The following is a 25,152-nucleotide window of genomic DNA, read 5'->3' as shown; positions in this document are numbered from 1 at the left end:
CCCCCTTGTGCCATCAGCTCTGCCCCCCTTGTGCCATCAGCTCTGCCCCCCTTGTGCCATCAGCTCTGCCCCCCTTGTGCCATCAGCTCTGCTGCCATGCTCCTCCTGACACCCGGATTGCACAGCGTCACTGGTTTCTATGACGCTGTGCACTCCAGGCGCCTGGCCTTAGTCGCGCCCCACCCCCTCGGTTTCACCAACTTACCTTTCCAGCAGGGGCGCTGCCGACACTCCATCGTTCTGCGCTGCTCTACGCCAGACGTCACACAGTGTGTCAGGTCATGGCGTCTGTACGTCAGAGCAGCGCGGGACCATGGACGTACTGTGAAGTGTCCGGAGGCCCCCTGCTGGAAAGGAGAGTATTCCAAGCGCAGCGGGAGACCACGGAGCGGGAGTAATAGCAAGCGCTTCACTCCCGCTCCGTGGTCACATGACACAAATGAATCTTCGATGCAAAAAATTTGCATCGAGGATTTTTTTGTGTCGAATTACTCGATTTAATCGAGTAATCGTTTCAGCCCTAGTTCACTGCATAGGAGATTTTTTTTTATATTTTAATACTTCACACTTTTTTGGGCGTTGCAATATGTAATATCTTTATTGCTTATATATTTCATATGTAAAATTGTGAAAGGGGTTGATTTAAACTTAATATTTTTAGTATATATATTTTTTATTATTTAATAACTATTAGCCCCCTTAGGGGCTATAACCTGGGATCTTTTCATCCCTTGTCCTATTCACCAATGAAGATAAGTAACCTTAAGTGTCACACCTGAGGGGTTAACTGCCACGGATCGCAGCTCCCTGTCATAGAGGTTGGGTGACGGCTATGTGATTCTGCCGCCGGCACCCGCCTCATGTATTTGTATTAATGAGTTACTTATCTTCATTGGTGGCGCAGTGGCCACAGTACCTCCCCTCCTCCGCCCCTCTCTCTTCTCATTGGTGGCAGCGGCACAGGGGGGAGGGAGAGAGAGACTCCTTCTACCCTGTGCTGCTGAGGAGAACTTTGAGCGTGCTGAGAGCAGCGCATGTCATGTTCTCTGATACTAGGCTGCGCAGTCTAGTATCGGTAAATGTCAATTCCCGGTATCGAATCGGTACAAAAGTATTGATTGGGTATCGATAATTCGATACCCGCTACAACCCTACTTCAAAGTATGCTGGACAGCATTCATAATCTAGCGCTGGGTTATGGTGGTCTACTTCCTCTCACTGGCAGCTGAAACCAAAAAGGCACATCTAGCCAGTCACCACTATGGGAGTGGCAGGAGAACAGTGTGCAGATTCAGTCGGTTTGCAGCCACATTGGCAGTTACTGTGGCCCAGTCAGGAGCGGATTGGCCATAGACTCTACAGGGAAATATCCTGGTTGGCCGATGTCCAGGAGGCCGCGTCAGCTCTCCTTACAACCACCAGTCAGGTAGATAATGATCTGTCACTCCTAGAGATAAATTAATGCTTGGGGCATCAAGTAGTTATGTGCCTGGCCGGCAACCACAGATGCCCTCCTGATTCCTGAATTCAACTGTACTGTATTGCTATCCTGAGGCATCTGGAGTAGGAGGACAGAACCTGGCCAGAGCCAGATGCCCTAACAGAGGGGCAGCTTCTGAGGTGGTAAGTTGTGCTGCTGGGGCATTCATTTCTGTAGCACTGTGGTTTTTAAGGCTGCCAGGGCAGTTTGTGTTGCACTGAGGTATTTGGCTCTGCTGGGGCGGTATTTTGTGCTGCAATATGGAATTGCTGCCTTCTGTCAACTTGGACCCGCCTACAACATGGTGCCACTTTTATTTTTTATTTTTTTTCCAGGACCCCTAAGTTCCATTATAGACTACTACAGACTATATACTGAAAATATATAGAATATAGAAAAATGGTGTTGCCCCCCAAAAATATATAAAACAACATACTTGTCGCATGATATCTGGATTATTAAGCATGTGACTGATCTCAGGATTTCTCTGGATTAATTGCTGCATTTGTGGATTGGCCATAATCAATTGTCTCATCAAGTCAGGGTTAGACAGCATGCTCTGGACAAAGGGGTTTTCCATGATCTGAACCATCATCTCAGGATTGGACATAAGTTGTCTCTGCATTTGGCTCTGCAGCTCGGAGAAGTTTGACGCATCCATGCCTAAGCTGCTGAGCCCAGGTAAGCCCCCAAGTCCTCCTATAAAACGAAGACAAAGAGAGGAAAAGTCAACATCAGTGTGTGGCAGCCATGGTTTCATCTACCTACAGATTAAGGGTCCATTAACACGTCCTTAGCGTATTGCGGATCCGCAATACACCTGGCAGCACCCCCATATAACTGCCTATTCTTGTCCGCAATTGCGGACAAGAATAGGACATGTTCTATTTTATTCGGGAGCCACGCTCTAGAAATGCAGATGCAGAGAGCACATAGTGTGCTCTCCGCATCCATTCCATCCCCATAGAGAATAAATGGGTCAGCACTTGCGGACGTGTGAATGGAGCCTAAGCGTAAACCACCACTAATGTTAATGCTGGATAGACACCAACAATCTTACTTAAGTAAAGCTGGTCATATGCAAGATAGCAATCGGCTGACAGCCATCTCTCCAGCTCCTACCATACATATGCCCGTTTAGCCGAGAATACATGTGTCCATATAGGGGGGGCGGGGGGGGGGGGGAGAAGAAAGACACTGCCAGACACTTCTGGCAAAAGGAACAGGCAGCGGAAATCCAACATGCACAATCCTCATCTCCCTTGACCTCTGCAGTCAGGGGTTCAATGAAGAGGCCATACATACATTAGATGGTTGTCTGAACTCAACAAAACCAGAGGTCTAATGTGGATGGCCAGTTTTAGAGACCTATACAAGCCAAGTATTAAAAGGGATGTTCCGAGTTTTAAACACTGATGACCTATCCTCTGGATAAGTCATCAGTATCTGATCTGAGGGGGTCCAACACCCGGGATCCCGCCGATCAGCTGTTTGAAAAGGCAGTGGCACTTGCAGTAGCCCTGCGACCTTCTCTACGCTTTCCTTAGGCCAGTGATGCTATGTTCTTTGGTTATGTGGCCTAGGAGCAGCTCAGCCCCATAGAAGTGAAGAGGGCTGAGCTGTGATACCTAGCACAGCCACTATACAATGTATGGTGCTATGCATGATGAGCTGCAAGAAGGCTGCAGTGCTCACAGGAGTGCCAATACCTTCTTAAAAAGCCGATTGGCAGAGGCCCCGGGTGTCAGATCCCAACAACCAGATGCTGATGACCTTTGTTTTAAGTTCTGCGTCCAAAGTTCGGGTTATCGAAGAATCCCGTTATGGATTCCAAATTCCGTTATGGTCCGTGGTAGTGGAATCCATAACGGGATTCTTCGGTAACCCGAACTTTGGACGCAGAACTTAAAACACAAGTTTGCTCAACACTAGTCATCAGTATTTAAATCTCAGAAAACCCTTTTAACATATAGTGGCCTCCACATACATAAGAGTATTGTTGGCCAAACCTGCCATTTTTGGTCGGGCCAGATAAGAAACTATTATGCATGCAGATCTTTCACCTACCAATAGTTGATATCAGGGTAGATGATTGGGTGCTTTGAATTGTAAAACCCAATCCTTTTGTTCTCCTGGCAATTAAGCTGCCACCTCTCTCCTCATTGAAAACTAGCACATGCTAGGCCGAACCAAACATGCATGGGTATGTCGGAGACAGGAGAGATGGCTGTCACCTGAAGGTGTATGGGCACCTCTGAATTCTACCGATCACGCCTATATCATTACAGAATGACCTTACCTAAGCCGAAAGGGGTACTTGTGGCAGACGTGGTGGTAGTGGTACTGCTGGATGTGGTAGAGGTGGATGACGGACTGCTCGGGCTGTTTGGCTGAGAAGTGGCAGCTGCAGTTTGGGATCTACATAAAGGAAATAAGATGTAACTATAAATCGCCAGCAATCACAGTGTGGGAACCCCCACCAATCTAACGTGCATACCTGTTCTGCGTCTTTATGACAAGATGCACTGTGAGCCCGTCATGGATGCCATGCTGACTGAGGGTGTCCTGGTCTTTTAAAATCTTTCCAGCAAATATAAGCACAAGTTGGTCTGTGTTGGATTTAAACCGTTTTGCGATATCCTCCTTGAACTAATAGGAGACAAATACAACTGTCAATATTCAAGGGCTAAAAATCATCCAGATCTACAAACAGTGTGTTCATTACACGGACAAGTGCTGGAGGTGTTAAATAAAAACATTTAGTGTGTATGTCCATTATAGATAATAATGGCGTAGCACATTGTGCACATAGATGTAACTGTACGTGACAGGTGTGTCAGGAGTCTGCTCCATACATGGTGGGTGTAAGCTGTGTTATACAGGTGATAGCCGCCTGCAGCATCAGGATAACACCAATCCCCGCAGATGCCATAGTCAGAAGCCACCATGACATCTGTGCAGTCAGGCAGGGGAAGAATGGGTGTTCCCTCATAAGATGCTAGTAAAAGCACCATACACTGTAATACATAGCTACTGCAGTCTATGGTGCAAGCAATTACATAAAAGTCCTGCTAAACAAAAATATTAAAAAAATAATCTATAAAAAAAAAAAAATATCTAAAAACCAAACACTCCCCGCCCCCCAAAAAATGTAAGCATAATTAGTATAGCTGCATCCAAAAATGTCCCAACTATTGAAATATCATGTTATTTATGCCACCGAGTGAATGTCATAAAATAACAAATCCCATTGCCCAAAAAAAGCTTTCCGGTGGGTATTTTATTAACGTCAAAAGGCCCCGTGCACCAGAATATTTTTTTTACTGTATATGAAAGCGTGGTCCAATATGTTCTTGTACAGAGGGAGAAAGGTAAACCGTGTATATTTAGGCAATGTATGCCACTGTATGAGGCAGGGAACACATCAGATGGAAACTGGCTTATTAACGCTTTGCGTGCGTATATATTAGAGATGAGCGAATTTCAGGTTATGAAATTTGTGAACGCTTCGTTTGTTGGTAAAAGCAGAATTGCGCTATAGATTCCGTTACCATGGACCATGACGGAATGCATCTAAAAGCATCATTCCATTATAATAGAAGTCTATGGGCTGCAAAACAGATCAGTCCCGTTTCCGCTATGGTAACGGAATCCATAACGCAATTCTGCTTTGACCACCAAACGAAGCATGAATTTCAAAATATGATATTCACTATATATATATAATTATATTCTCATATGTGTCAATTATTACAAGACATTTGTATGTGTATATATAGTGTGTAATGTAAAATATTATATATATATATATATATATATATATATATATATATATATAATATTTTACATTACACACTATATATACACATACAAATGTCTTGTAATAATTGAGAGATAGAGATTATATATATATAAATATATATATATATTATCTCTATCTCTCAATTATTACAAGACATTTGTATGTGTGTATATATAGTGTGTAATGTTATATATATATATATATATATATATATATATATATAATATTTTACATTACACACTATATATACACATACAAATGTCTTGTAATAATTGAGAGATAGAGATAATATATATATATAAATATATATATATATATAATATATATATCTCATGTGAATTATTATTACAGGAAATTTCATCATTCTGTCATGAGAAAATGGAAGCAATCTGTCAGTATCACTCTCCTGCAGTAAATGTAATAAGAAGGAAAGAAGCCCCACAAGGTTTCCTAACCTTAGGGATTACTTCCTTTAAAGGGGTTCTACAGTTTGTGTAAACTGATGATCTAGCCTCTGGATAGATCATCAGCATCTGACCGGCGGGGGTCCGACACCAGGGACCCCCGACGATCAGTTGTTTGAGAAGGCAGCAGCGCTCCGATCAGAAGCTGATCTATCCAGAGGATAGATCATCAGTTTAAACAAACTGCAGAACCCCTTTAACAATCACCAACCCAAGCCAAGCCCTGACTACTTCCAGAAAGGTGCATTACGCTACTGAGGACTAGGTGTACGACATTCCTACATACAAAGATCACTGGTTTTAGCTTCATGGCAGGAAGTCAGTTTCTGGACAGACATAGCTCATCACAAGCTCATCTCGCTTACTATTGATGACCTATCCCCAGGATAGGTCATCAATATCAGATCGGCACCCCCGCTGATCAGCTGTTTGTGCACACGTCCCGTCTCTCTGCCTGTCTGCTGCTGTTGTGCCATAGACATACAGCTGAGAGCAGGAAGAGAGACAGAATGTGCGCACTGCACGCGCAGTCTCCTCATACAGCCGATTCCTGGGGGCGTCGGATGTCGGACCCCCGCCAATCTGATGAGCTATCCTGAGGAAAGGTCATTAATAGTAAAAGCCCGGACAACACCTTCAAGGACACAAGAACCGCATCCAAAAAGTCTTTTTAGGTGGATTTTGGTGCGGATTTTATGATTCCATTAACAACCACATTGAAGTCTATGGGGAAAACCCCTCTACATTTCTGTACCGAAGAAAAAAGCTAAGTGTACATGAGATGTCACATCTTACTCACTTCGCTGCCACTGTATGTTCAGGTAGCCTAAAAGACTAATAAAGCAATTGCCATGACATATAGGCTAGGCTCACTTGTCTTGTGCCCATGCGCAGTAGATTCCTTGCACCAATGTGCAATTGCCCAGCAGTTGCCCGAGAAGGCAGGGCATGATGCCATGTCTAATGCCTGCCAATAAACGTTTACAGGAAGGGGCTGGGTGGCTGGTGAAGGGGATCTTTCTGCACCAAGGGTAGCATCTGAGCGCTGAAAACATGGAAGAGCTGCGCCACCAGGCCTGGAACAGCTTCCCCAAGTGGCAATCAGGGACTCGTCCATTTACACAATTGCACTGGTCTCTCTGAGGAAGCCCTGAGTACCAGAACTGTGGTTTGCATCCAGGATTTTTGTGTGTCGAGTTACTCGATTGAATTGAGTAATCCCTGCAGACCTACTTTACACCAGTTTGACCCCCTTACTTTATAATTCTAATAGACTCCAATGCTAATGCATTAGAGTTTATGAGAGAAGCAATCTAACCGCTTGTTATAGTTCCCCAGGGAAACTTTTAAAAAGTGTAAATAAAGTCAAAATGGCTTAGTTGCCGTTTTTTGGTTGCTTCACCTCCCACAAAAAATTTTTTCCATAAAAAAGTGACCAAAAAGGCGCACAATCCAAAACAGTAGCAATAAAAACTACAGATTGGCCTACAAAATAAAGTTAGCCCCCACACAGCTCCGTCCACATAAAAATAAAGTTATGGGGGTCTAAATATGGCGATAAAAAGTTTTGTTTTTTATTCAGTATTAAAACACATGAAAAACTATATATGTGGAATTGTTGCAATCGTACTGAAATTATTATTATTTTTTTTTAATAATTCCACCACATCTGGTATTTTTCCCCCCGCTACATTGTATGCAACCATAAATGGTGCCATTGGAAAGGACAACTTGTTCTACAAAAAAAAAAAAACTTATAAAACTCCCAGAAAACCCCTTTAACCACTTCAGCCCCCAGTGCTTAAACACCCTGAAAGACCAGGCCACTTTTTACACTTCTGACCTACACTACTTTCACCGTTTATTGCTCGGTCATGCAACTTACCACCCAAATGAATTTTACCTCCTTTTCTTCTCACTAATAGAGCTTTCATTTGGTGGTATTTCATTGCTGCTGACATTTTTACTTTTTTTGTTATTAATCGAAATTTAACGATTTTTTTTGCAAAAAAATGACATTTTTCACTTTCAGTTGTAAAATTTTGCAAAAAAAACGAGATCCATATAGAAATTTTGCTCTAAATTTATAGTTCTACATGTCTTTGATAAAAAAAAAATGTTTGGGTAAAAAAAAAATGGTTTGGGTAAAAGTTATAGCGTTTACAAACTATGGTACAAAAATGTGAATTTCCGCTTTTTGAAGCAGCTCTGACTTTGAGCACCTGTCATGTTTCCTGAGGTTCTACAATGGCCAGACAGTACAAACACCCCACAAATGACCCCATTTCGGAAAGTACACACCCTAAGGTATTCGCTGATGGGCATAGTGAGTTCATCGAACTTTTTATTTTTTGTCACAAGTTAGCGGAAAATGATGATTTTTTTTTTTTTTTTTTTTTTCTTACAAAGTCTCATATTCCACTAACTTGTGACAAAAAATAAAAAAACTTCTATGAACTCACTATGCCCATCACGAAATACCTTGGGGTCTCTTCTTTCCAAAATGGGGTCACTTGTGGGGTAGTTATACTGCCCTGGCATTCTAGGGGCCCAAATGTGTGGTAAGGAGTTTGAAATCAAATTCTGAAAAAAATGACCTATGAAATCCGAAAGGTGCTCTTTGGAATATGGGCCCCTTTGCCCACCTAGGCTGCAAAAAAGTGTCACACATCTGGTATCTCCGTACTCAGGAGAAGGTGGGGAATGTGTTTTGGGGTGTCATTTTACATATACCCATGCTGGGTGAGAGAAATATCTTGGCAAAAGACAACTTTTCCCATTTTTTTATACAAAGTTGGCATTTGACCAAGATATTTCTCTCACCCAGCATGGGTATATATAAAATGACACCCCAAAACACATTCCCCACCTTCTCCTGAGTACGGAGATACCAGATGTGTGACACTTTTTTGCAGCCTAGGTGGGCAAAGGGGCCCATATTCCAAAGAGCACCTTTCGGATTTGACAGGTCATTTTTTTCAGAATTTGATTTCAAACTCCTTACCACACATTTGGGCCCCTAGAATGCCAGGGCAGTATAACTACCCCACAAGTGACCCCATTTTGGAAAGAAGACACCCCAAGGTATTCCGTGAGGGGCATGGCGAGTTCCTAGAATTTTTTATTTTTTGTCACAAGTTAGTGGAAAATGATGATTTATTTATTTTTTATTTTTTTCATACAAAGTCTCATATTCCACTAACTTGTGACAAAAAATAAAAAATTCTAGGAACTTGCCATGCCCCTCACGGAATACCTTGGGGTGTCTTCTTTCCAAAATGGGGTCACTTGTGGGGTAGTTATACTGCCCTGGCATTCTAGGGGCCCAAATGTGTGGTAAGGAGTTTGAAATCAAATTCTGAAAAAAATGACCTGTCAAATCCGAAAGGTGCTCTTTGGAATATGGGCCCCTTTGCCCACCTAGGCTGCAAAAAAGTGTCACACATCTGGTATCTCCGTACTCAGGAGAAGGTGGGGAATGTGTTTTGGGGTGTCATTTTACATATACCCATGCTGGGTGAGAGAAATATCTTGGCAAAAGACAACTTTTCCCATTTTTTTTATACAAAGTTGGCATTTGACCAAGATATTTATCTCACCCAGCATGGGTATATGTAAAATGACACCCCAAAACATATTCCCCAACTTCTGCTGAATACGGAGATACCACATGTGTGACACTTTTTTGCAGCCTAGGTGGGCAAAGGTGCCCAAATTCCTTTTAGGAGGGTATTTTTAGACATTTGGATACCAGACTTCTTCTCACGCTTTGGGGCCCCTAAAATGCCAGGGCAGTATAAATACCCCACATGTGACCCCATTTTGGAAAGAAGACACCCCAAGGTATTCAATGAGGGGCATGGCGAGTTCATTGAAAAAAAAAATTTTGGCACAAGTTAGCGGAAATAGATTTTTTTGATTTTGTTCTCACAAAGTCTCCCTTTCCGCTAACTTGGGACAAAAATTTCAATCTTTCATGGACTCAATATGCCCCTCAGCGAATACCTTGGGGTGTCTTCTTTCCAAAATGGTGTTATTTGTGGGGTGTTTGTACTGCCCTGGCATTTGAGGGTCTCCGCAATCATTACATGTATGCCCAGCATTAGGAGTTTCTGCTATTCTCCTTATATTGAGCATACGGGTAATGAGATTTTTTTTTTCCGTTCAGCCTCTGGGCTGAAAGAAAAAAATGAACGGCACAGATTTCTTCATTCGCATCGATCAATGTGGATGAAAAAATCTCTGCCAAAAAAAGAAAAAGGAGGGGAAAGGCGTCTGCCAGGACATAGGAGCTCCGCCCAACATCCATACCCACTTCAGCTCGTATGCCCTGGCAAACCAGATTTCTCCATTCACATCAATCGATGTGGATGAATAAATCATTGCCGGGATTTTTTTTTATATATATACAAAGTGTTTGCCAAAGTATATGAACACCGCCACCTCCTCAGCTCATATGCCTCGGCAAACGTATATTTTACTGCAGAGGAGAAATCTCGTCTTGCAGCGCCGCATACACCGACTTGCGTGTAATCTGACAGCAGCACAATGCTTCTGTCCGAATGCACATCAGTGCTGCAGCTAGTCGATCGGTTGGTCCACCTGGAAGGTAAAAAAAACAAAACAAAAAAGAAAAAACCAGGCCGCAAAGCAATAACTTTATTAACTGTTGAACAGAACATAGAAACTTTTTTTAAACTTTTTTAACTGAACATTTAACTTTTTTACTTACCGGTATTTTTTTTTTTTTGTTTAGTTTTTTTTACCTTTTATAGAACAAACCTCTCCTTCCCCATGGGACAATGTGCAAAGCGCAAATCGCCCAAAGATGTGGCGAAGTACGTTATGCACTTTATCCCAGGTGAAAGGAGAGGTTTGCAGCAGCTGTGAGTGAATGGGCCCTAATAGCCCTGTGTGCCTGTCCTGGTGAGATGTGATCCCTATGCTAGGTGTACCTGTGTGTGGTACTTCCGGAAACACTCTCCATAGCATAGGGCAGGGTGGTCAGCACAGTCAGGACAGAAATAGCGGGTGTCACGCCTTATTCCACTCCTGCTACAGACACGACATCTTTTTCGGGGTGACGGTTGGGTTGAGGTACCAGGAACGACACTGGGGAAATGTCGCTCGTGTAGACGGCTAACTACACTGGTGGATGGGGCCACGGAACCTCCTGGGTAAAGGAGGTTCTCGATGATCTCTTCCTGGAATTTGAGGAAGGATCCTGTTCTCCCAGCCTTACTGTAGAGAACAAAACTATTGTAGAGCGCCAATTGAATTAAATATACAGACACCTTCTTATACCAGCGTCTGGTTCTGCGGGAAACTAAATACGGAGACAACATCTGGTCATTGAAGTCCACCCCTCCCATGAGCGCATTATAGTCGTGGACACAGAGGGGCTTTTCAATGACACGGGTTGCTCGCTCAATTTGGATTGTCGTGTCTGCGTGAATGGAGGAGAGCATGTAAACGTCACGCTTGTCTCTCCATTTCACCGCGAGCAGTTCTTCGTTACACAAGGCAGCCCTCTGCCCCCTTGCAAGACGGGTGGTTACAAGCCGTTGGGGGAAGCCCACGCGACTAGTTCGCGCGGTGCCACAGGCGCAAATCCGTTCTATAAACAAATGCCTAAAGAGGGCCACACTTGTGTAGAAATTGTCCACATAAAGATGGTACCCCTTGCCGAATAAGGGTGACACCAAGTCCCAGACTGTCTTCCCACTGCTCCCCAGGTAGTCAGGGCAACCGACCGGCTCCAGGGTCTGATATTTTCCCTCATAGATCCGAAATTTGTGGGTATAGCCTGTGGCCCTTTCACAGAGCTTATACAATTTGACCCCATACCGGGCACGCTTGCTTGGGATGTATTGTTTGAAGCCAAGGCGCCCGGTAAAATGTATTAGGGACTCGTCTACGCAGATGTTTTGCTCAGGGGTATACAAATCTGCAAATTTCAGGTTGAAATGGTCTATGAGGGGCCGAATTTTGTGGAGCCGGTCAAAAGCAGGGTGGCCTCTGGGACGGGAGGTGGTATTGTCGCTAAAATGCAGAAAACGTAGGATGGTCTCAAATCGTGTCCTGGACATAGCAGCAGAGAACATGGGCATGTGATGAATTGGGTGCGTTGACCAATATGACCGCAATTCATGCTTTTTTGTCAGGCCCATGTTGAGGAGAAGGCCCAAAAAAATTTTAAGTTCGGAAACTTGGACTGGTTTCCACCGGAAAGGCTGGGCATAATAGCTTCCCGGGTTAGCGGTTATAAATTGTGTGGCATACTGGTTGGTCTCTGCCACGACTAAGTCCAAGAGCTCCGCAGTCAAGAACAGCTCAAAAAATCCCAGGGCCGAACCGATTTGAGCCGTCTCAACCCGAACTCCAGACTGGGCGGTGAAAGGGGGAACTACTGGTGCGGCTGAAGTTGGTGACTGCCAATCAGGATTTGCCAGCACCTCAGGGACTCTAGGGGCTCTACGGGCCTGTCTTTGCGGTGGCTGCGACGGGGTAACTATTGCACGTGCCACCGTACCAGCTTCAACTGCCCTTCTGGTGCTCGCTACTTCACCATGTTGTACGGCAGTGCTGGTACTAGGTCCAGGAAGGGCTGCGCTGCTGGTGTATGCCTCACCACGTGATCCGGCAGCGACAGCCCCACTCTGCTGCTCTTGAAGCAGATCCTGCGTAACCTGTGGTCTAGCGACATGGGGCCGGGTACGCCTGGTGCTGCCAGGGACCTCCACCTCCTCGTCCGAACTTTGGGTCAGAGAGCCACTGCTTTGCACAGGTTCATATTCTGACCCGCTAGATTCGTCAGATGAGGGTTCCCACTCCTCATCCGACTGGGTCAGAATCCTGTAGGCCTCTTCAGAAGAATACCCCCTGTTTGACATTTTGGACTACTAAATTTAGGGGTATTCCCTGAGACTACCCAAGAAAAAAAGCAAACCTGTCTTACAAAGGGGAGGCTAGCGAAGTACCGGAGGCTGCTGCGGTTGATAAAAAATATCAAAACTGATTTTTTTATCGCCGCAGTGCGTGTAAAATGAATGTGCAGTGATCAAAAAATAATAATTTTTTGTCACTGCGGTGGGGCGGGCGTGGGTGAACGCACGTGTGGGCGACCGATCAGGCCTGATCGGGCAAACACTGCGTTTTGGGTGGAGGGCAAACTAAAGTGACACTAATACTATTATAGATCTGACCGTGATCAGTTTTGATCACTTACAGATACTATAAAAGTACAAATGCTGATTAGCGATACGCTAAACAGCGAATAAAAGTGACTGCGGTGCGGTGGGGTGGGCGCTAACTGACGCTAACTACCTAACCAAGGGGCCTAAACTATCCCTAAAACCTAACAGCCAATACCAGTGAAAAAAAAAAAGTGACAGTTTACACTGATCACTTTTTTTCCTTTCACTAGTGATTGACAGGGGCGATCAAAAGGGGTGATCAAAGGGTTAATTGGGGTGCAGGTGGGTGATCTGGGGCTAAGGTGTAGTGTTGGTGCTACTCACAGTTCAGTCTGCTCCTGTGCTGGATCCAACCGACGAAAAGGACCAGCACAGGAGCAGAGAAGCCATATAACAGATCATATTTACTAATATGATCTGTTATATGACTTTGGATTGGATTTTTTGAAAATCGCCAGCCTGCCAGCCAATGATCGTTGCTGGCAGGCTGGTGACGAAATACTTCTTTTAATTTTGCCGGCCCGCGATGCGCATGCGCGGGCCGGCTTTGAGCGAAATCTCGCGTCTCGCGAGATGACGCGTATATGCGTGACTCTGCGCAGCGCTGCCACCTCCGGAACGCAATCCTGCGTTAGGCGGTCCGGAGGTGGTTAAGCTGCATATACACATTACAGGGGTTTTCCAGTATTTGGTCCCTTTAATCAGTCCCCGTAGCGTGAGGTATCTGATGGAAGAATCGTAATCGCCTGCTGCTGATCTTCCAGTCCATGGCTTGTTCACTTTCAGCTGGGGTCACGTGCACCACTGCAGCCAATGACTGGGCCCCAGTGGTGACATGTCCCCAAGTAGCACGGGACCCAACAACACATCAGCACTGAGGCCAGTCATTGGCTGCAGCAGTGCACATGACCCCATCTATACCCTGGCTGGAAGCAGAAGATAACTGAATGGAGCCAGGGATAACTGAATGGAGCCCGCCCTTCCCCCCCGAACCCTTCTTTCCCAACTGCACCCAACCCCGTGAACACTCGTCTGAAATTATGGTCATCTCTTCTCCTTATTAGTACAGGTTATATCCTTTCTTAAAAGGGAACCTGTCACCGGGATTTTGGGTATAGAGCTGAGGACGTGGGTTGCTAGATCACCGCTAGCACATCCGCAATACCCAGTCCCCATAGCTCTGTGTGCTTTTATTGTATAAAAAAACCCGATTTGATACATATGGAAATTAACCTGAGATGAGTCAGAGCTTGAAAATATAACTCTTCTCTGGTCACACAAGTAAGATATGACTCTTATGTTAATTTGCATAAAAGGCAGGAAGTACAAAAATGCATAATACTTATTGAATTTGTCTGCAAATGAAATTAAAAGTGTAATTTATTTGTTTAGGGTAACACAATGAACATTTAGAAATGCTCAGTGAGGGTAGCATAGTAGAGGTGACAGGTTCCCTTTAAGCTTAGATCCCTCCTATGCTGCCAACTTCCCCAATCTGTTCGCCAATTGCGCCTCTAGGTACCACTTAGTCAACTTGAAGGGGGCCATAAGTTCCTGGATTTCGCAACTAGACAATTGCTTTTCGATGAATTCCCTCCATTTCTTGATGTATTTTTCAATCAATCCTTCCTTGTCCTGCTCTACCTCCAATCTTTCCAGATATAGCACATTCCTCATAGTCCCTACTACCTCCTCCCAAGATGGTACTTCTGCTTGCAGCCAGTGTCGTAAAAGGGATTTTTTCACTGACATCAATATGTGTACTCCCCTTTTTGCCACTATTGTCCCTAATTCCTCTTCTTGATTTTTAGGTATGTAGTGAAAAATACACTGCTGTGGTGTTAGCCCAACTACCTCTCCCCAAATCTCCTTTATTGCCTCCACCGACTGTTGCCATAGCGGTTGTACCTTTGGGCACTCCCACAAAGCATGAAGAAGTCCAGCTTTCGAGAGGTCGCACTTGGGGCATTGCTGTAGGTAATGGGCCGGGGCATCTCGGTATGACAAATTAAAAGCATACGTCGCCCTATGGATAATCCTTAGTTGTGTCTCCCTCCATTGCTCGCTATAAACTGCTCGTCTTACTAATTCAAGGCCTTCCCTCATTTTTTTGGCTATGTTTTGATCACTCAGTTCCCTTTCCCAGGGCGTAAAAGCTCCTTTTACCAAGCCTATCGTCTGTATGCTATGTAACTTTTGGTACATTTCTGAGAGGGACATGTGCGTGCCATCCTTGCCCAGTATAGCAAGCTTTTCCGGGTCACCCAAAGAGCCTGCCTGGGCTTTGCAGTAGCTCCTAATCTGCTGGAAAGGGAGATAGTGTGCGTCAGTTAGCTCATATTTTCCTTTCAGCTGTTCCCATGACATCAACTGTTGGCCATTGGTTCCCAGCAAATCCCTAAGCCTAGTAATGCCTTTATTCTTCCATCCCTGAAACAATTTATTTTCTCTACCTTGCGGGAATGCAGGTAGCGTCCATAACGGCGTGATGGGTGATATATAGTAAGGGAGTCGATATATCTTCCTAACCGACTTCCACGCCATTATGGTGTCTTTTAGTAGAATGGATCGTCTGATTGGTATGGGAATATCTCTTAATTTTGTATGCAGCAAAGCCTCTAGATTCCACAAGCCCGCTAATTCCTGAATAAGGTCTCGCCCCCCCACATCCAATCCCTTACATGACGAAATAGGGCCGCTAGGTTATAATGGCGAATGTTTGGCAGTTGTATCCCCCCCTTCCCCTTTCAGCATCGTCAGTTTCGCATATGCGATGCAGGGTCTTCTAGCTTTCCACAAGAAGCGGTTAAACGCCCTCTGCATCCACGTAGTATCGGTGTGTTTTAATAGTAAAGGAATAGTTTGTAGCGGGTAAAGCAATTTCGGGAAGCTTACCATTTTTATTAGGTGTGCTCTACCGCACAAGGACAAGGGCATATCCTGCCATTTTTCCAATTCTCTCTCTATCTTTAGGAAAAGAGTGAGATAGTTCAGCGTCCTATTTTGATAGCCAGATAAGTTAGGTAATATTTCCGGATTTCAACCCTAGATTGCAGTTGACTTTCCTGATAGGTCCTCTGTCCCAAGAGCAACAATTTGCTTTTGTCTACGTTAATCTTGTAACCTGTCACCTTCCCATACGAGAGCAGGAGTCTTATCAGGTACCACATGCTACAGGGGAGAAATAAAAAGGCACCAAATCCTGAGTGAAAGATTGGGACAATTATCAGGAATGAAGGTTTCTAATGATGCTCATTCCCAATAATTGACCCTTGTAAATATGCCACAGATTCCCGGACAAACGGTCATTTGTGGGGTGAGCCGATCATTTATGTTGCAGATAAAATTGATTGCTCATCCTCATACAGAGGGTTAAACTGTAGCACATAATGCAGCTCACACGGGCGAGCAATGAGTGGCAACGAATGGTCCGTTCACCATCATGTACGTGCAAGTCAGTGTAACTGCCAATTTCAGCAGAATCTCTGCTGCCCCAGATGGCAGATATCTGGGGAAAGGAGGATCGGGCATGTTGGATTTCACCAAAACCCCTGTGAAAACTGCATTCCCTTGCCTGCAACGGGAATCTACTCTGCCGCTCACACGGCTGCAGATTTTTTTTTTGCATGGATTTGAAATCCGCATGAAGAAGTGACGTCATTCTTGATGTAGAATCCAATGTTAAAGTGTAGCCAGACATGATAGGCCCCGCTGGATGGAGCTTAGGCTTCCTTCACATCACCGTTGTGTTTTCCGTTCTTCTGATCCATCAGTAGAACAGCTATAAGATGGATCCTTTATTTTCCACATCCGTTTTTGTCAGTTCCGTTGGAGATCAGTTATTTTTGACAGGAGAAAACGTCCTGCATGCAACAAGATAGTGATGTGAACGGGGCCGTTGTCGATCAGTGGCATCACATATGGCATATCTGTTGGTCAGGCCATGAAGAAAGCGGCCAGAATACGGCCATAATTCAGGGATTACTGATAGTACCCTTACAATGAGGATCTCTGACTGTATTCTGTTCGGGGGTCTTAGAAGAATGACGATAGAAAGCATCAGACATCAGTATGAGGCAATATAAAAGAAATGTTCTCAACAATGGACGTCCCCACTTCTTTACCATCTGGTGTCATCAGATGCTGGGTAACCATGCCCGCCTGTGCATGGACAGCTATGTAATCAGTCACATGGTCCATATCACACACCGTAATTGTGCGGAGTGACACCCAACGGTATGTGCTACACTTGCCTGAAGCCGGACAACCCCTTAAAGAGCTTTTCCAGGAGTACAATACTGAAGACATAACGTCAGTCACAGGTCATCAATATCTGATGGGTGGGGTTCCGCCTCTTGGTATCCCCGACGATCAGAGGTTGTGGCACTTGCAGCACAGCGGCGTTCATTATATAGCGGCTGTGCTTGATATTGCAACCCAGGTCTATTCCCTTGAATAGGCCATGTGAAAGATGAACATAACCTGCCTGGCCTGGGAAGAAGCAGCTGATCGGCGGGGTGTCAGGAGTCAGACCCTGAGGATAGGACATCAATCTATTCCAAGAAAACCCCTATCTGATTGGTGGGAGTCCGACACCCGGGACCCCCAGCGATCAGCTGCTTGAGGAGGCACCAGCACTCCGTTGAGCGCCATGGCTTTCTCCGTGATCACCAAGCACTGCACCGTACATTGTATAGCGGCTGTGCTTGGTATCGCAGCTCAGCCCCATTCACTTGCTGCTCCTAGGCCATAGGATTGATGATTGCAATGTCACTGGCCTAGTGAAAGCTGAGAAGGCGGTGGGAAGCACCACTGCCTTCTCCAACAGCTGATCGGCTGGGGATCAGATAGGGGTGACCTATCCTGAGGTTGGTCATCAGTAGAAAAATCTCAGAAAACTCCTTTAAAGTGGACAAAAAGAGGCGCTCACCTGAGAGCTGTAACTCTGACTAGGATGGCCTCTGGTCTCATGTCCACCATTTGAATGAAGCAGTGGTCAGGCATGCTCAACACTACTCCATTCACAGTTGTATATCAGAAGCATAGGTATGAGGATGTGCGATTTAGAGATTCTCTCTACATATCCACTACTCCATTCACTGTCTTTGGCTGGGATCAGCAACCTTCGGCACTCCAGCTGATGTCAAACTACAACTGCCAGCATGCACACTTGTTGCTGTTCTTGTAACTCCCACAGAAGTGAAAGGTGGATTCTGGGAATTGTAGTTTCAGAACAGCTGGAGTGCCGAAGGCTGCTGATCCCCAGTCTATGGGACTGACACAGATTAAGTGATAAGAGGCTACGATGAGTTAACCCCTTTAACACAGAGTGCTTTACATGGGCGCCCCTATATATATGGGAGGGTGACCATCTAGCACCAGTGCCGACCGGGCAGAACTAATACAAGCATATCTGAAGGGTCTTATTCCAGGACTCCGCTCATACAATAAGACGTGAGAGTGAACTATGACATTTCTATACATTTACCCACTTTCTGTCTACGGTCCAGCTGTTGACATCCCCATGACGGGCATATCTTACCGTGGCTGCCAGCCTGGGCAGGCCCCTTTAGTCGTCAGCAGATTAGTCTTTGAGGCACTCCGCAATTACATAAATGAGGTGAAAGCTCAAAGGGCACAAATGCAGCTGAGCCATGCGCGTTACCAGCCACCACTGCAATGGTGCCCAGCTGATCTGACTGCCCCATACATATGCCAACTGCTCCCCACCAACACCATATGACAGGGGACTACACCACTAAGGGATCAGCCAATCAGATGCTGGTACCAGAGACCTGAGCGGATCCCATGATCCTCCTGTGACCCCCATTCGCTCACCTCTCGGACACTGCTGGTCTCGGGGACAGCAAACTCTTCCTTCTCCTTAGGAGTCTTCACTGTCACTTTAATAATCCCGGGGGAGTCGGAGGAACTGGAGGAGGGGGTACTGGAAGAAGTTGGGGGGTCCGACATGACGTCAATAGGACTGCAGGGCGGCGGGGGTGTCAGGAGCGGGGAGCTGTGCGTTCTGGGTGAGACGGGAATGTGGCGCTCCGGCTCAGCAGCTGGACATGTGTGAGGATCCTGGCCGGCTCTCGGGCGGTGCTGGCGCAACTAGGGCCGCACTAAGAGAGCTTCCTCATACCACAGCGTCACGGTGACGTCACCGCCGGGGACTCTGGGAAGTAGTCAGCAGCCGGCCGTTCTTCCCCGCGGTCCAGCCTCTCAGCGGACCCTGTCACCGGTATAACGTGAGGGGAGCCGGGAACTGCAGCAGCCCTGACAACGCATCCGCGTTACACTGCTATGTATTCCCAGTAAAAGAGCGGAATGCTCGATGTCGCGCTTTGATGACGTAGGCCGTGCCTTAGAAACTGCTAGAACAGAACGCAGCAGTTCCAGGAACACTAGGGTTCGCTGTCGCGCTGCCGGATGTGTCGCCGCTCAGTGATGTCGCGGCCATTTTGGCGGTTAGAAAAAAAAAATGCCAAGTGCAGATTTTTCTTTTGGATAAAATCTTCCGCACTAAATGTCTTCACAGTTTATCCTTAGGGTCCTAGTAGAGGAGAAGATATCTCTTCATTACCAAGCTGTGATTGCCTATTTATTGAGTTGTGTTCAGATAATGTTAAATGACACAAAACAATCACTTCTAAATATGTTTCACTGTTTGCTTGTTACTGCGATCGCATTTGCATTAGGCCTGATTCAATCATACGACCACACTCAGTCCGGTAAACATGGCCCATGAGTCGGACGCATCTCCAGGACCAACCGCTGGGTCCCCTGATTAATTATACAGTCAGTTCCTATCTGATCCCAGGTCTATTGTACTGTACTGACCTGGTGACGTGAGCAGTGCTAGGGTGACCACGTGTCCCGGTTTGCCCGGGATCGTCCCGTAATTTACGTTTTTGTCCCGTGTCCCGGGAGCCTTCAAACCGGGACAATAGAGAGTCCCGGAATCAACTGCCTGCCAGTCTGCAACATTCACTGCCGCTGCTGCCGCAGTGCTGTTGTAATTAATTCATCCTAAATCACTGGTTGCTACGGCTGCCCCGCTTGGCGTGTAGCAACCAGTGACGTCACCATGTCCCGCTCTCTCTGCGGCTCCGACTCCACCCCCACCTCCCAGTGCAGCCCCTACAGATGCAGGTAGCTGTGCAGATAGGGAGTTGCAGTATAACGGGGGAATTGCCATGTGAGCCGTTCCCTCCTCACCCAGGCCGGAGAGGTATTTCAGCAGTCCACAGACTACATGAGGCGTTTACAGGCTGTCTGCTCCCGGCCCATCGTCAGGCAGCGGTTACCAGGCCGGGCTGCTCTCACTGGCGGCCCCGGGTGATTACTTTCGAAAAGAACTTTTACTATTCGCCGCCTCTGGAGTTTGAATGGAATGCGCATGCGCAGTGCCGCCACTCTCCACACTGACGTTACAAGCAGCCCGGTTCTGTCACCCGACTCTGTCATCCACACTGCACGGCAGAAAGACGCTGCGGCCCCGAGGTAAGGACCTTGTGTTCTGATACTGAGCCCACCGAGAAGACAGTGCTGCTCCAGTGTCCTAATACTACCGGAGAGAAACTTCTATCTATAGACTCCATGTGCAGTGCCAGCAATGATACATGGACTCCAGCTGTTGTGGAACTACAACCCCCAGCAGGATGCGGGCTGTATTGGGCACACTGGCATTTGATGGCGCACAGTAGCGACAATTTATGGGCACACTGGCATTTGATGGGGCACAATAGCGACAATTCATGGGCACACTGGCAGCATCTGATGGGGGCACAGTAGCGACAATTCATGGGCACACTGGCATTTGATGGACTGTGCCCCATCAAATGCCAGTGTGCCCATGAATTGTCGCTACTGTGCCCCCATCAGATGCTGCCAGTGTGCCCATGAATTGTCGCAAACTGTGCCTCATCAGATGCTGCCAGTGTGCCTATCAATTGCCGCTACTGTGCCCATCAGATCAGATGCTGCCAGTGTGTAAATTAATTGTCACTACTGTGCCCCATCAAATGCTGCCAGTGTGCTAATGAATTGTCGCTACTGTGCCCCCATCAGATGCTGCCAGTGTTCCCATGAATTGTCGCTACTGTGCCCCATCAAATGCCAGTGTGCACGTAAATTGTCACTACTGTGCCCCATCAAATGCCAGTGTGCCCATGAATTGTCGCTACTGTGCCCCCCATCAGATGCTGCCAGTGTGCTAATGAATTGTCGCTACTGTGCCCCCATCAGATGCTGCCAGTGTTCCCATGAATTGTCGCTACTGTGCCCCATCAAATGCCAGTGTGCACGTAAATTGTCACTACTGTGCCCCATCAAATGCCAGTGTGCCCATGAATTGTTGCTACTGTGCCTAGCAACAATTTATGGGCACACTGGCATTTGATGGGGCACAGTAGCGACAATTCATGGGCACACTGGCAGCATCTGATGGGGGCACAGTAGCGACAATTCATTAGCACACTGGCAGCATTTGATGGGGCACAGTAGTGACAATTAATTGACACACTAGCAGCATCTGATCTGATGGGCACAGTAGCGGCAATTGATAGGCACACTGGCAGCATCTGATTAGGCACAGTTTGCGACAAATCATGGGCACACTGGCAGCATCTGATGGGGCACAGTAGCATCAATTGATCGGCACACTGGCAGCATCTGATGGGGCACAGTAGCATCAATTGATCGGCACACTGGCAGCATCTGATGGGGCACAGTAGCATCAATTGATCGGCACACTGGCAGCATCTGATGGGGCACAGTAGCATCAACTGATTGGCACACTGGCAGCATCTGATGGGGCACAGTAGCATCAACTGATCACTAAGTGACTTAATTTTTTTTAAAAAGTATCAAAAATCATATTTTTTGGGGAGTGGACATGGGTGCGGGGGGGCCGGGGCGGGTGTCCCTGAATGGCAGTTTGGAAATGTGGTCACCCTAGTGAGCACACAGGTATAGCCTCACAACCAGAAAGGGGTTTCTTACGCAAAGTGGCATTGTCCCTAAGTGTCTTGCGGTTAAGGCTACTTTCACACTTGCGTTTGGTGCGGATCCGTCCTCATTGACTTACATTGTGTACCAGGACGGATCCGTTTGGCTCAGTTTCATCAGACAAGCAGCGTTTTGGTGTCCGTCTCCAAAGCGGAATGGAGACTGAACTGATGCATTCTGAGCGGATCGTTATCCATTCAGAATGCATTAGGGCAAAACTGATCCGTTTTGGACCGCTTGTGAGATCCCTGAACGCAGGGATCTCAAGTCTCCCGGAGGTTCAGGGAGTCTCCCGCTATTAGATAGCGGCTCCCTGACACCCGCATGTGAGACAATATCTCCTGGAAAGGTTTATCTCAGTCAGATAGCAGAGAGATAAGAGAAGTGACAGGACAGAGTTTAGATTACAGGTTGAATTAACCCTTTAGTGTCAAATTGGCTTCTCAAGGAGATCTATATGTTAAAGGCATCTTCTTCTGTCTCATTCAGTAGCTATAGAACTATTGAGAGAGATGCATTTTTTTGAAAATACATTTACACATTTAACCCTCCATTTTAATTATATTAGTTACCCCAGTGTTAAATTCACCCCCCCTGGATGCTTTAATCATATACATAAATATGATCATTTGGGGCAGGGTAATGAGCCCAGTCCTCCACACCATAGAGCAAAGTGTGCAGATACTTCATATGTTTGGAAAATGTAATAAAAAGTTTCGTGAAAAAAAAAAAAAAAGAAAACCTCCCTGAAATGAGAAGTGCACCTCCCTGAAATGAGTTTTTGCAGGTTGGGATGTCTGTGAACGGATCTCAGAAACTGAAAGCCAAAACGCCAGTGTGAAAGTGGCCTAAATAGACGGCGATGGATATGCAAGATACACATCACTTACTGTTCACTGTATCCATGTCCATCCTACTACGGGCTCCTTTCCTCCACACTCATCGCCCTGTTACCCCTCCATTTCGCTCTCTCCACATCAGTCCCTCTCTCCTTCCGTCACCCATGTACAGCTCTCATGCTTTATTCATGTCCGGGTCACGACATAGACTCAGAATGTACGGGCCCACCAGAGCGATTCGCTTGGGGGATACATGGGGGCAATGAGCCCCTTTTTTATTGTTTTTATATTAGGTAGCTCTTGCTCTTTCTATCCCCCCCCCCCTTTTTTCTCTCTTTTCCCCTTGTTTTCCCGCCTTTATTTTTCAGGTAAAATTACCTCAGTCAAGGTGTTGAAGAAGCAGAATCTGGTTGGAGCTGGTACTTGTTTACACAGAGGAACTTGGATGGCAACTAAAGCTGCGCTCCTGATTGGTTACCGCCTGTTGCTGGGGGAGATTTCCGGCTCTGTGATTTGTCCTTGCCCGCACGGCGGGAATTTTGTCCCCTTTATATTTGCAGGTTCGGCGCTACTTCAGGGCAGTCGGCGTCCCTTAATTTTAAGTTATTTTGTCGCTGTGCTTTATTAGAGGGGCTGTATCGCTCAGCTGATGCTGAGTGGATCTTGGTCTATATATGGATGGTTTTAATTGTTATGGTTTTAATTATTAATTAATTTAAATTATTTATTGGTTTTAATTATGGTTACCCTTAATAAAGCACTGCGGCCATTTCTATTCCAATAAAAGTTGTCAGTGTTGTTATTTATTTTAGTCACATAAGGTTGAGGCGGAGTGGTGTCATTTGCCTCTATGGGAGCTTAAAGGGTCATCCAGATTTTAGCGTCGGCTTTCCACTCCGCTTTCAGCAACAAGCTTACACTAAATCTTCCCCTTTTAGCTATCTGACATCCACATCTAAGGGACTTGTATATGGTGGACAAGACGCCTTGAACAAGGTAACTCACAATTACCCATTCAAACCCACTATGCTCTCTAGTAGGCAGAGATCCGAAGTCGATTCGTTCAAACACTTTGTTTTAATGCTGTCAGACACCTGTCTCCGTACAGCATTAAAATGTATAGCTTACGTGTAGGCAAACTTTGTTTCACCTGAAGTCATGTGAGACTTCGGTGAATTAATTCGGTATTCATTTCTGCATCTTTAAAAATATTTAAAATTAGGAATCCAAAATCGGGTTTGGTACCGAGGTACCAGCCGGTACCAAACCCGACATCAGATTTCTAATTTTATGATTTTTACAATGATCCAAAGCTTGATTCACTCAACACTACTCTCTAGTATTCTCAGGGCTAACACACAAATATATGTAACACTTTTTCTAAGGTTGTGGAGCCATTTAGAACACAAGAAGGCTCTTTATTAAAATTTCACTTTAATATCGACAGGTCAGTGCATACAAAAATGCAGTTATTAAGACAATGACATACAAATACAATGCAACAAAAGAATAGTTTGAAAATAAATAGGATAAAAGAAACAGAACTTAATACATTACGAGACTGTAGAAGTTCAGTGTCACTATCGGGAGTCCACTATCCTGGCGATCTGAAATTCTAGATTACTGTCCACCATGACAGGAGCAGGAGGCAAGGAGGACGGTTCAACTGGTACAACATACTGTATCTCTTTAACAACGACTTATGGAACACATCATGAGTCTTCAAAGCCTGAGGAAGTTCAAGACTAAAGGCTACCGAGTTAATAATGGCAATGATCTTATATGGACCAATAAACCTTGAACCCAACTTCCAAGAAGGTACTTTCAATTTAATGTTTTTTGTGGACAGCCATACAGAATCACCCACTCATAGGTCTCTTGTCAACCATACGTTTATACTTTTTGCCCATTTTTTTCATATTATTTTGAATTTTCAGCCAAATAGATGACAAAGAAGAGGAAAATCATTCCTCTTCAGGTATACCAGAAGTCTCTGCACCAAAAAAAATACCAAATTGTGGGTGGAACCCATATGCCCCAAAAAACGCTGACTTATCAGTGGACTCCTGCCTACGGTTATTTATGGCAAACTCGACTAAAGACAAAAATGAAGACCACTCCTCCTGGTTCTCTGAGACAAAACATCTCAAATAAGTCTCCAAATTCTGATTAGTGTGAATCGTCTATTGATAACTGCACCCCCTAGACTGCCACCCTTAACCCTGTCCCTGCCTACTTGCACCACCCGCCCTAGGTGACGGGGCGCAACTGGGCGACGGTCCCTAACCTCCGTAAGTGCCGGGTAGGGGAGGAAGGAACAGAGAGGGTACCGGACAGCAAGGCAGAGAAAGGTACGCGA

General features: G+C 45.7%; 1 protein-coding gene across 2 annotated transcripts in view; it reads right to left on the bottom strand.

Moving 5' to 3' along the window:
- The window catches only part of UBQLN1 (ubiquilin 1), a 42,689-nt gene extending 23,774 nt beyond the window's left edge, over positions 1-18,915 (bottom strand). For both annotated transcript variants that reach the window (XM_040417034.1, XM_040417035.1), the window contains exons 1-4: positions 18,781-18,915; positions 3,978-4,129; positions 3,780-3,898; positions 1,917-2,179 (exon numbers count right to left, since the gene is read on the bottom strand). In XM_040417034.1, the coding sequence (XP_040272968.1) occupies positions 1,917-2,179; positions 3,780-3,898; positions 3,978-4,129; positions 18,781-18,915 (669 nt within the window). The remainder of the gene's footprint in view (positions 1-1,916; positions 2,180-3,779; positions 3,899-3,977; positions 4,130-18,780) is intronic.
- Between the last annotated feature and the right edge of the window lie 6,237 nt (positions 18,916-25,152).

The sequence above is a fragment of the Bufo bufo genome, chromosome 2, assembly GCF_905171765.1.
Source record: "Bufo bufo chromosome 2, aBufBuf1.1, whole genome shotgun sequence".
Lineage (NCBI taxonomy): Eukaryota > Metazoa > Chordata > Amphibia > Anura > Bufonidae > Bufo > Bufo bufo.
Note: the sequence above shows the minus strand (reverse complement) of the source record. Positions and strands in the feature narration are given on the sequence as shown.